Source organism: Sturnus vulgaris, chromosome 24 (assembly GCF_052056855.1).
Source record: "Sturnus vulgaris isolate bStuVul1 chromosome 24, bStuVul1.hap1, whole genome shotgun sequence".
Taxonomy (NCBI): Eukaryota; Metazoa; Chordata; class Aves; order Passeriformes; family Sturnidae; genus Sturnus; species Sturnus vulgaris.
The window spans coordinates 1,618,179-1,630,639 of NC_142266.1; the positions used below are offsets into that span (position 1 = coordinate 1,618,179).

The window sequence follows — 12,461 nt, forward strand, 5'->3', positions numbered from 1 at the left end:
ATCAGAGGCTGTTTCCAGCCTCCAGCCCAAATTCCAACACCTCGGGCAGGCAGTTGCTCATTTCTGCTCTGCCAAACACAGGAGCACGGCACAGTGGGGTCATTATGGGGGCTGGGGAGGGCTGGAAACCGGGATTGCACCCGCTGCAGGGAATGCTGAGGATTGCTGCAGGCAGGGATTGCAGCTGCAGAGATTGCTGCTGGGCTGGGATTGCTGCAGGCTGGGATTGCTGCAGTCTGGGATTGCTGCTGGGCTGGGATTATTGCTGCTGCTGCAGGGATTGCTGCTGCTGCAGGGATTGCTGCTGCTGCAGGGATTGCTGCAAGGATTGCTGCTGGGCTGGGATTGCTGCAGGGATTGCCCTGCTCTGGGAATTGGGGTGAAAAGGGAGGGATTTGGGGCTCTGCTGCCGTGCCCATCTAGGGAGGGATTCCTGAGCTGCATCCAGGGATTTGTCCCTGCTGCAGGCTGAGGGTTGGGATGTCCAGCTGCTGAATTGGGGGTGAAGCACTTGGAGCAAAGGGAAGCAGGGCCATAAAAACACATTCCCCAAACCCAAACAGAGGGATGTTCCCTGGAATCCGGGCCAGCAGGACATCACTGGGGCTGGGGCAATATTTCTGGGAGCCTCCCGGGTTTTGGCATTTGCCCGTGGCTCTGAGGGCGGTGTAGGGATACCCAAACCCTGCTGCTGCTCCAGGGATGGATCCATGGAGCCTGGCCTGGCAGGAGCTGGATGAAAACATCCAGGGTGTCCTTAGGAAGGCCAAGAGCAGCCCTGCCAGATCTGTCACCACGGGCATTCCCATCAATCCCTCGGGAAAGGAGCTGTGAGGGAGGGTCTGGGCTCCTTCCACTGCCCTCTCTGGGAGGGGATGGATCCCACAGCTGGAGCAGCAGCTCTGGCTCACTGGGGACACTGGTGGGGGTGGGGTGACAGCAGCTCAGCCAAAATCCTGGAATGGGTTGGGTTGGGAAGACCTGAAATCCCATCCAGAGCCACCCCTGCCATGGCAGGGACACCTCCCACTGTCCCAGGTGCTCCCAGCCCCAATGTCCAGCCTGGCCTTGGGCACTGCCAGGGATCCAGGGGCAGCCACAGCTGCTCTGGCAATTCCATGGCAGCCCCTGCCCACCCTGCCAGGGAACAATTCCTTCCCCAGATCCCATCCAGCCCTGCCCTCTGGCACTGGAAGCCATTCCCTGTGTGCTGTCCCTCCATGCCTTGTCCCCAGTCCCTCTCCAGCTCTCCTGGAGCCCCTTCAGGCCCTGCCAGGGGCTCTGAGCTCTCCCTGGAGCCTTCTCCTCTCCAGGGGAGCATTTCCAGGATGGCCCAGAGCTATACTGGGATCACCCATGGGTGTGCTGGGATGGTCCAGGGCTGTACTGGGATCATTCATAGCTGTACTGGGATCATCCAGGGCTGTACTGGGATGATCCAAGACTGTACTGGGACGGTCCAGGGCTATACTGGGATCATTTAGGGCTGTACTGGGATCATCCAGGGCTTTGCTGGGAGGATCCAGGGCTTTGCTGGGATGTTCCAGGCTGTACTGGGATCATTCAGGGCTGTACTGGGATGGTCCAAGGCTGCACTGGGATCATTTAGAGCTATACTGGGATGGTCTAGGCTGTACTGGGAGGATCCAGGCTGTACTGGGAGGATCCAGGGCTGTGCTGGGATGGTCCAGGGCTGTACTGGGATCATCCATGACTGTACTGGGATCATTCATAGCTGTACTGGGATGGTCCAGGCTCCTCAGCATCACTGCAGTTGCCATGGAAACCATTCCTTAGCCACACCCTGATGGGCCCAGGACCTTCTCCCTACCCGGAGCAGTTGGCATCAAGAATTCAGGCCAGGCCTGGGCAGACAATGTTTAAATGACTTTATTTTTTATCTTTTCCTCATTTTATAAATGGGCACAGCACAGAAATAATTAAAAAAAATAGACAGTACCATTACAGTGCTAGATCCATTGGCAAAGATTATTTTTAGAGTCTTTTTTTTCTTTTTTTTTTTTTGTCATTATTTTTAAAGTTTTGGCCATTGAGTAAGAACAAAAACAATTAACAAACATTTTCTTTTCCTTTCCTTTTTGAAACAGACACTATGAAGCCATTTCAGTACTAAACTCTAGGAGAGTTATGTACATACAAAAAAAAGTTCTGTTTAAGATATGTCTCCTATTAAAAATATTTACATGCATTTTTCCCTCCCGGATTCATTGAAAGCTCCAACATTTGTAGTGTTCCAGATCTTTGTTTTATTCTTCTACTAGGGTTGGAAATCAGCTCGAAAAAAAAGTGAAGTTGGAATTACTTCAATCTTCTGGAAAGGGAGATTTTTTTTAAATTTTCTTTTTGGGATGTTTATCAATGGATAATTTTTTTTGTCTTTTTTTAAAATTATTTTATTTTTAATTTATACAAGAAGGTTTGATGTTTATTTACAGGAGGAGCAGTGGGTGATGGTTTATCCTGGAGATGTGGTGGTGAGAGAGAAGGGGGGGGATTTTAAAAAGTTTTTCTATCAAACTGCAATGGATTCCTGTTTTTTGGGAGTCTGGTTTGATTGTCAGCTGGGCTGGGGTCACTTCGGCCAGGGGGGACCCTCAAGGGGGGGAATTGCAGCAGGAAAATCCCTGGTGCCCTGGAGGTCTCGGGAGAAGCGCTGGAATGTGGGGTGTGAAAAAATCGGGGTTGTTTTACCCAAAAATCGAAATAATGGGAAAAATAAACATAGAAATGGGAAGTTGGGACTCTGCAGACCGAGGCTGCTCTGCAGAGATGGGGGAGCTGCCAGCACGAGCCTGGGCTGCTCCGGAGCCCGGGGGGCTTGGGGTCCATCCCAGGATCCCATCCCGGATCTGCTCCGGCCCTGGCAGCAGAAAAAGGATCCTGATCCCCACCCGAGCTCATCCCAGCCTGTGAGACTGGGACTGGGATCACTGGGACTGGGATCACTGGGACTGGGATCACTGGGACTGGGATCACCGGGACTGGGATCAATGGGATTGGGATCACGGGGAGTGGGATCACTGGGATCATCGGGATTGGGATCATTGGGACTGGGATCATTGGGACTGGGATCACCGGGACTGGGATCACCAGGACTGGGATCACCAGGATTGGGATCACCAGGACTGGGATTGGGGTCAGGGGGATGTGAAGGGCAGGGAGGGGAGGGAGGAGCAGCAGAAACTTGAGAGGTGGAATGCCACATCACTTGGGATACGGGAATGAGACCCAATCCTGCATCCCTTGGGACAGGAAATCCTTCATCCCTTAGGAACAGGGCCAAGGCTGAGTCCCACATCCCTTGGGACAGGGGCTGAGGGGGAATCCCGAATCCTTTGGGACAGGAGTTGAGGCTGAATCCCACTTTCCTTGGGACAGGAAATCCCACATTCCTTGGGAGCAGGGCCAAGGCTGAATCCACATTCCTTGGGCAGGGAATCCCCCATTCTTTGGATGGGAACCAGGCTGAATCCCACTTTCCTTGGGCAGGGGATCCTGAGGCCGAACCCCACATTCCCTGGGTCAGGGGCCGAGGGCAGCAGAGCCCAGCACGTGGTGCTGGAGGACAAATCCTCCTCCCTTTCCTCTCTTCCCTCCTCCTTTTCCTCCTTTTCCTCCTGCTCAGAGCCCCCATCCCGTGCCCATCTATACATCTCTACATATACATTAATTACATACACATATATACACACACAGACACGCCCAGCCCCAGCCCTGCTCTGGAGAGCCCAGGGAGCTCATTCCCACCAAACCTTCCCAGACTGGAAGCTCAGCGTTACTTCAGAGCCTGGCAGAAAACCTTGGAGCCTGGAAAAAATCATGACAAGGGTGTTTATGGGAGAGAAAGGGAATTTAGAAATCCATTCCTGTTCTTGGCTGATGGGTTTGTTCCTGTGGAATCCTCTGAGCTGGTGATTCACTGCAGGGAGAGCTCAGAATTCTGGAGCTGGAGATGAGGCAAAGGAACCCCCAGATTGTCAGGGAAATGGGGGAGGGAGTGGGGAAATCTGAGGCAAACCAGCCCATCCTGGCTGTCATCCATGGATGACATCCCCTGAGCCATCCCCTGAGCCATCCCCTGCACTGCAGCTCGATCCCCCAGCACGGCTCCTTTATGGAAAGATCCAAAATCAGAGATTTTGGGAGGAAAGGGACAATTCCATCCCAACACAGGGACCTGGTGCTTTTTATAAAAAGATCCAAAATCAGAGATTTTTGGGGCAAAGGCACAACTCCCAGTCCTGCAAAACCCACTCAGGGCTGGGTCCTGCTGCTGCTGGGCCCCTTCCATGTCCTGCCCTTCCCAAACTCCCCATTCCAGACCTGGTTTGGGCTCTGTGCTCTTCCCTTCCCTTTGTTCCTCCTGCCTTCTATGGATGGATGTGCACCAGGAGTTCCTGGATATTCTCCTGCTGGATATTCTCCATCATTCTCCGGCTGCAATTCCAGCAGGGAGAGCCCCAAGGCTGGCACAGCTGGCAGAGCAGCCCACACCACCCTGCAATTCCAGAAACTCCTAAAATTATCCAGCTGGAACAGCCAAGAGTCTCCCTGCGGCTCCAGCACATCACAGACACACAGGAGCGTGCGGAAAAGAAATGGAAAAGCCGTGGAAAATCCCTCGGGGAGCACAGCTGGAAGGACCAGCACATCTGGGCGCTGCTCCAGCTGTTCCTGGCTGGGATCACCATGAGACGTCGGAATCTGGGCAGAGGGGACGATGCCAGGCTCGGCTTTGGGAAGGGAAGGTGCTGGAGATGCCAGAGTTCATTTTGCCAAAAATCCGCTCCGCAGCCGAATCAGCAGCTGGGGGTGGCTCCTCCTCCCCTCTCCCTGCCCGTCTTCCACCAGCGAGCCCTGAAAAGCCCCGGAGCAGGAGTGGCTGCAGGAGGGAGCAGCTGCCTCCACCAGCCCTCGGGGTTTTATCCATCCCTGCGGCTCTGCTCATGGAGAAATGACGTTATCCAGGAGATTTTGGGAAATGGGCTTTCCCAACAATTCCTGCTCATGTTCAGCTCCATCCCAACTCCCTGGAGGGAGGCACAGGATCACATCCTCCAGCATAAAACTTTTTTTCCCTTCAAACATCAGCTCCAACAAACCCCATGGTGCTGAGACAAGAGGCTGTGACATCATTAACATCACAAAAAGCGGTTTTTGGGTTTTCCAAACCCAAAAAATTCTCCTGGAGCTCACATCCCTCTCCAGGTGGAGAGCAAAAGCGTGGAAGCAGGAGATAAACAACGAATTATTTGATCATTTCTGATTAACAGTTTAATTGCCTTCACCTTTTTTTTTTATTGTTTTTATCTCATATTTTAATTACTGCAAAAGTCCTGCCCAGGCTCCTCTCACCCTCCTACCTCCAGCTTTCCTCACTCCTGAAGCTGTGATGGATTTAAGTGCCAGGATTACAACCTAACACCAGCTGAGAGGGACGAGGTTAAGCTTGAGTGAGTAAAAAAATTGTATTATGGAACATCAGACTATTAAATAGGGGGAAAAAATGGAATGAAGAAGATTAAGAAGGCAGCTCTGAAAAGCGGCATTAAAAAGATTAAGCTGGGAGGGTTGGTTTGTTTTTTTTAAGAGCAAGCTCCAAAGATTAAATCCAGGTTTTCCCAAGAGTTGAGGATTTTGGGTGGCCTTGGTGACCTTGATTTGTGCCACTCCCCTTTGTGTGATCCCAACAGGGCCAAAATCCTAAAATCATCAAATCCAGGAGTCCAAACTCCCTCTGGAGCAGCACAAAGTGGCTCTGGGTTGGCACCAGGCCCCTTCTGAGTTGTTCCCTCCTTTGGAGCATCCTCATCCTCATCCTCATCCTCATCCTCATCCTCCCTCCAGGATGGACATAGAAATGGTCACTCCCAGTGCCACCCCCCAAACACCCAACAGGGCCTTCTCCAACCTCCAAGAACCTGAACCACGAGGATTTTGAGGCTGACAGCTCAAAAATGAGGATTTAGAGGGAGCTCTGTTCCCTATCCCAAAGTAAAGCCAGGTTGTCATTTTGGGTTGTATCCCAGGGAAAAGCAGCCCAAAGCTCCCAACTTGCCAACCCCAAATCCTACCCAAGCACTATCCCAGTGCACTGAGAAATTCCAGGGATTTCATTTCCTTCCATACCTGTGTTACTGTGGGTATACAGGAGTAGACATATATATTTTATATATATTTAAAATATTCTTATGGCCTCAAATCCCTTCCACAACGAAGCTCTTCTGTCTTGTAACCCCCACCAGGGCCATAAAACCCTAAATCCACCAACCCCCCTCAGGGACCAAAGTGTCCCTGGCTCCGTGCAGGTTAATTCACAAATAAATGATTTTTTTTTCCCCAAAATTTTCCCATTTAAGTTGCTCCAAGAGCAAATCCAAAGTCTCCATGGGACCCAGTCAAGATCATGACCATCGTGACAACAAAGCTCCACAAACAGGGCTCCAGCTAATTAAGAGCCACCTCATTGGAACACCTTAATTGAAATGTCTTGATTGAAATATCTTAATTGAATCTGTGTGCAGAGATTGCTCTGGAAAATCCAGCCTTTCCCAAAGGCACTGGAGGCTCTGGCTCTGCACCCTGGGCAGCCTCGGAGGGGACACCTGGGGGTGCCAGGCTCGGGTTCTCTCCAGCCCTGTGGGTTGTGCTGGGATTTAAACGCCAACAAAGGAAAACCATCAATCCTGGGGATTCAAACAACAAAGGAAAACCATCATTCCTGGGTCTTTCCACTGATTTGGGGATCTTTCCAATGATCCAATCAGCCCTGGGGCAGAGCCGTGGTTCTGCCTCCTCTTCCTCACCTCTGGAGCCGCTGGGATCCCTGCCGGACCCCGAGGGGACCGGGATGGTCCGTGCTTGGCTTTCCTTCCAAGGCTGCATCCCCCGCCTTGCAGAGCTCTGTTATCCCCTCTGGAACAGCCAGCAAGAGGATTCAGGTTCTCCAGTCCCACTCCTCCCCAAGGAATGTCCTGCAAAGCCGAGCTTTAGTGGTCACAGTGAAAACCCAGCCCAAGCCAAGTCCCTTCCCGGCCAAACTCCTCAGCCAGAGGTGGATCCAGGAGATTCCAGCGGGTAGCAGGAGGGCAGCAGCCTGGGATGCCCCAATGCAGCTCCACAAGCTCTCCAGAATGTTGATCCAAAGGGATCATTCCTGATGTTTGTATTTATTTTCTTTTTTCCCCACTCCAGGAGCGAATCCCAGGGCACCAGGTATTCCAGCCCCTTGTGCTTTTCCCAAGGTTCCAGGAGTGTTGGAGAGCCGTGTCCTCTCTTCCAGCAGAAGGGGAATCCTGCAGAGCGACCAAACCCATTCCGAAAGAAACCCAAAATATAAAGACGAGACAGAGGGAAGGAAATCTCCCTCCTTTATGGACGGAAATAAAAGGGGAATAAATCCAAAGCAAGCCCCCAGTGCTGCAGGGCTGGCAGGAGGCGTCCGGATCCCAGAGTCTGTGGTGGTGGGAGAAGTCCAGTCGAGCTCCAGGCACCACGGGCAGCCCATCCTGTGCTCTCCAGGGCATTCCCGGGCACGGCTGCCCTGGCATCGGCCCCTTGGCATCGGCTCCTTGGCATCGGCCGCGTGTCCCGTCCCTCCCGCCAGCAGAAAGGCCAGCGGTGCTCGGTGTGACCTCAGAGCTGCTCGGTGTGACCTCAGCACTGCTCGGTGTGACATCAGCACTGCTCAGTGTGACCTCAGAGCTGCTCGGTGTGACCTCAGCACTGCTCAGTGTGACCTCAGCACTGCTCGGTGTGACCTCAGCGATGCTCGGTGTGACCTCAGCACTGCTCAGTGTGACCTCAGCACTGCTCGGTGTGACCTCAGCGATGCTCGGTGTGACCTCAGCACTGCTCAGTGTGACCTCAGCACTGCTCGGTGTGACCTCAGCGATGCTCGGTGTGACATCAGAGCTGCTCGGTGTGACCTCAGTGATGCTCAGTGTGACCTCAGCATTGCTCAGTGTGACCTCAGAGCTGCTCGGGGTGACCTCAGCACTGCTCGGTGTGACCTCAGCAATGCTCAATGTGACATCAGAGCTGCTCGGTGTGACCTTAGCGCTGCCCCGGGCACCCCGTGTCCCCCATGCCAAGGACGCGTTTCCTCCTTCAGCCGCCGAGGGTTTTGCTTTGTAAATTCACAGTCTGATCCCAAAAAGAGAGAGAGAGGAGGGGGGAAAGAGAGAGACCGGATGGAGGAGAGGAGGGGGAGGGTTTGGAGCGGGAGGGAGGGAGGGAGGAAGCGTGAGGCACTCCGGGCTCTCGCTCTACGCGTAGAACTCCTCCTGCTTGTCGGGTTTCTGGTAGGTGACGTTGGCCTGCTTGGGCTCCTCCAGGGTGTAGCTGCCCTCGTCCTTCTTCTTCATGCGGTAGATGAGCAGCATCACCAGGAAGGCGGCGAAAAGGGCGCCCACCACACCACCCACGATCACCGCTGCAACAACACACAGGGACACGGCTGTCAGTGCCACCCGCGGGTGTCAGTGCCACCCACAGACATCAGTGCCACCCGCGGGTGTCAGTGCCACCCACGGCCATCAGTGCCACCCACAGACATCAGTGCCACCCGCGGGTGTCAGTGCCACCCACAGACATCAGTGCCACCCGCGGGTGTCAGTGCCACCCACAGACATCAGTGCTGCCCATGGCTGTCAGTGCCACCCGCGGGTGTCAGTGCCACCCAGAGACATCAGTGCCACCCCCGGGTGTCAGTGCCAGCCACGACCATCAGTGCCACCCACAGACATCAGTGCCACCCACGGCCATCAGTGCCACCCATGGCTGTCAGTGCCACCCACAGACATCAGTGCCACACACAGCCATCAGTGTCACCCATGGCCCTCAGTGTCACCACTCTAGTCTTCAGTGTCACCCCCTGCCCTCAGTGCCACCCCCAGCCCCAGCCTGGCTTCCAGCACAAGGACTTTGAGGGGGGATCATTTGGGATTCCAGCCTGGTTTGGCGCTTTGGAAATTTGGGAGCAGCCTTTCAGCAGTGGCCGGGTCACTGCAGCACATCTTTGGATTTCCAGGAAAAAAATCTCATTTTTGTCCTGGGAATCCATCTCAGCACAAACCAATTGTGCACAACATTCCTGGCAGAGGCATGGAGACCCCTGGGACCCCCAGCAGAGCCATGGAGCAATTTTGGGAGGTGGGTGTGGGTTATGCCAGGCTCAGCACTATCCCAGTTTGGGGGCTTCATTTGGGATTCCAGCCTGGCTTTGGAAGTTCGGGAGCAGCGCTGAGTGCTGAGCTGTGACCACAGAACATCTTTGCACTAAAATCCCTTTTTTTTTTCCTGGAAATCCATCTCAGCAGAAAGAAATTGTGCAGAGCTTTCCTGGCAAAGGCATGGGGACCCTGGGACACCCCAGGGAGCAATTTCGGGAGGTGGGTGTGAATTATCCCAATGCCCTTCCCAGGACTGTCCCCTCTCCGGGGACAGCCCAGCTCCTTGTGCCCCCAAACCCCCAGCCCCATATCTCACCTATCAACACCTCTTTCCTCTCCAGGATGTTTTTCTGGGGCAGCTGTGCAGCCGAGTTGCCCGAGTCTATCGTGTTGTCCATCAGCCCCGTCTCCACGTTCCTGCCGGACCCCGGCGCCGCCGGCGCTGTCACCACGGCCATCACCTCATTCCCGAGCTCGGGACGAGTCGTCTCTTCCTCCTCCCGGATCTCGAAGTCCCCGCTGGGGCCGCTGCTGGCCGGGACCTCCAGCTCGCTGTCGGGGACTGTTGTCACCTCCCCTGGCTCCATCTGGGAGAAAGGACAAGATGGAGCAGGGGACAAGGACCAAAGGGTGTCTACAGGGAGGACATCACTGGGCTGAGGACAGGCTGGGGGACATAGGGACAATGTTGGGGTGTCCCTTCCTTGTGTCACTGAAGTTGTACCACAGTGACAACACAACCGCACAACTTGATGGTCACCAAATGGCTGAGGCCACCATGGCTGAGCTGGGCCATTGTCTGTCCCCATTCCAGGACCTGTTCCCTGTAGTTTCTCCTAAAGAAACCCCATCCCAGACCCTTCACGCTTACAAGGAAGAATTTCTCCCCAATATTCCATGGCAGACCCTCCGTGGGCTCTGTCCCCAGAGCACAGGTTGGATGTCACCACTCGCAGGTGACTCACTCCTAACAGGAGGTGACACAACATCCAGCACAGGAGAGGAAGGATTGGATGCCTCTGGATGAGCCCCAGGAGTCCCTTCCCTCTTCCTTTCCCCCCTTCTGCCGCACAGGGCAGGAGCAGGAGGATGGGTCCTTGTCACCCTGGGCACAGAGCTGCCACCCAGGACACAGAGCTGCCACCCAGGACATGGAGCTGCCACCCAGGACATGGAGCTGTCACCCAGGACACGGAGCTGTCACCCAGGACACGGAGCTGTCATCCAGGACACAGAGCTGTCACCCAGCCCAGCTCCCTTCTGTCCCTGCCCAATTCCCTTGGCAAGGAGGGGATCCTAGCCTCGAGGGCAAATATTGCCTGGGAATATGATCCATCCCACCCCCTCCATCCCATCCCTGACCCATTCACTGCCTCCTGCACATCCCCTCGGGACCACAACCCCTGGCCCTTCCCCGTTGTCCCTCGGCGTGTCCCCCGAGCTGGAGCATCCCCGAGCCAAACCTCCCCGGGATCCCTCCCTGCTGGGGCAAACGGCTCCTTCCCGCCCGCCTCGGGCACAAAGCAGGATTCAGGACGAGCCAGGATTCAGGATGAGCCAGGATTCAGGACGAGCCAGCACTGAGGACGAGTCAGGAGCTGTGCGGGGCGGGGGTGGGAGCCCTCTCCATGTCGCGCTGCCCCGGGGCCAGCGCACGGCTCAGCGCTTCCCACGAGCGAGCGGCCGGGGTTGTGACAGGGATTAATTGAAGGTCAGCGAGAGCCCCGAGCGCTCCGAGCACGCATTTGCAGGCGGAGAAGAGGGAGTAGTTTAGACAAATCACTCCACCTTTCAGTCAAAGCGGCTGCAAAGGGCCCCCGAGGGGCTCTGAATGCGAGATGGAGCTGAAATTCCTGCTCAGGACACCCGAGGGCTGGAAATGCACCATCAAGCCGTAATTGAGGAGAGTTTGGCACTCGCGGGCAGGGCTGGGAGCTGGGACATGACACCAAACCCCGAGGAAAGTCGCTGTGTCCCCGTGGGAGGTGGCACTGCCGCCCTCCCGCCTGGGGAAGCCGTTCTGCAGACGGCAGTGCCGGGGGCACCGGGACTGGTGGCACATCCTGGGTGCCCCCAGGAGCTCCAGCAGCCCGGGCTGAACTCCCCCTTTCACATTCCCAGCCCAGATGTTCTGCTCTGGAATAGCCCAGCCTGCCTCCACCTCCCTCACAGCAAAGGCCAAGGATGGATGGACACCAAAGGCCTCCCGTGGCCACTGCTCGGCTTCCCACGGAGCCCAGGAGCCCCGAGCAGGTGAGAAGGGCTCTGGCCTCCTACCTGGGGGGCCTCTGTGGGCGGCAGCGTGGTGGCCGTGGGCAAGGCCGTGCTTTTCTCGGGGGGCTCTGCAGTCCTCGAGGTGCTGGGCTTTGGCAGAGCCCTGGGCTTGGCCGTGCTGCTGGGGACAAGGAGTGACGTGGCCACCTCTGTCGGGGTGCTGGCTTCAAGGACGGGCGTGGTGGGGGTCTCCAGGGTGGTGGCCCGGGTGGTGGCCGCCTTGGTGGCCAAGGGGGGCAGGAACCTCCGGATGGTGGTGGGCTTGGCCGTGGCCACGGTGGTGCTGCTTGTGGTCGTGGTGGCCTCTGTGGTGGTGGTGGTAGTGGTGGTGGTGGCCACGGTGGTGGGAGTGGTGGTGGCCACGGTGGTGGTGACTGCAGTGGTGGCCGTGGTGGTTGGGGGCTCGCTGGCCGCGGTGCTGGGGGTGGTGGTGCCTTTCCAGCTGGGCACCAGCGGCGCTGCCGTGGTCCTGGGGATGAGCAAGGCGCTGGTTGCCTGCCCGGGGCTGGTGTCCTGGGGGCTGGGGGACGGCTCCAGGGGCGTTGCCACGGGCTGGGCGGCGGTGACGGGCAGCACGGCCGCTGTGGTGGGCAGTGTCACCAGCGTGTCCGTGGTCAGGCTCACGGCCGTGTCCAGCCCCAGCTCCGGCTCGAAATCTGAAACGGGGCGACAAGAGGGAAGAGTGAAACCGCTGCTGATGAACTTCCCTGGCGCCGCCCCCAAAATCCGAGAGCACGGGTGGTTGCAGGCTCGGCAGAAACCGAGAGCTGATCCTGTGTGGTGGCCAAAGCCCTCTCTGGGGTCTATGGAGGAGCCAGTCCTGCCCAGAGGCTGAACGGGACACGGAGGCACTGCAGCCCAACTTTTGGGACAGCTCCCGTTGCTTTTGTCTCAGAGGACAACTCCAGTGATGGATAAAGGGCAATTCCAGCCCTCACATCCCCTCTCCAGCCCTCCAACCTCACAGCCAGCCAGAGACCCTTCTCCAGAGCC

The 12,461-nt window shown here is 56.2% G+C and overlaps 1 protein-coding gene across 1 annotated transcript in view; it reads right to left on the reverse strand.

Annotated features, from left to right (window-relative positions):
* Positions 1–1,872: 1,872 nt before the first annotated feature.
* SDC3 (syndecan 3) overlaps positions 1,873–12,461 on the reverse strand; it is a 50,349-nt gene continuing 39,760 nt past the window's right edge. The window contains exons 3-5 of the mRNA XM_014887585.2: positions 11,472–12,124; positions 9,511–9,781; positions 1,873–8,455 (exon numbers count right to left, since the gene is read on the reverse strand). Of these exons, the coding sequence (XP_014743071.2) occupies positions 8,289–8,455; positions 9,511–9,781; positions 11,472–12,124 (1,091 nt within the window). The 3' untranslated portion in view covers positions 1,873–8,288. The remainder of the gene's footprint in view (positions 8,456–9,510; positions 9,782–11,471; positions 12,125–12,461) is intronic.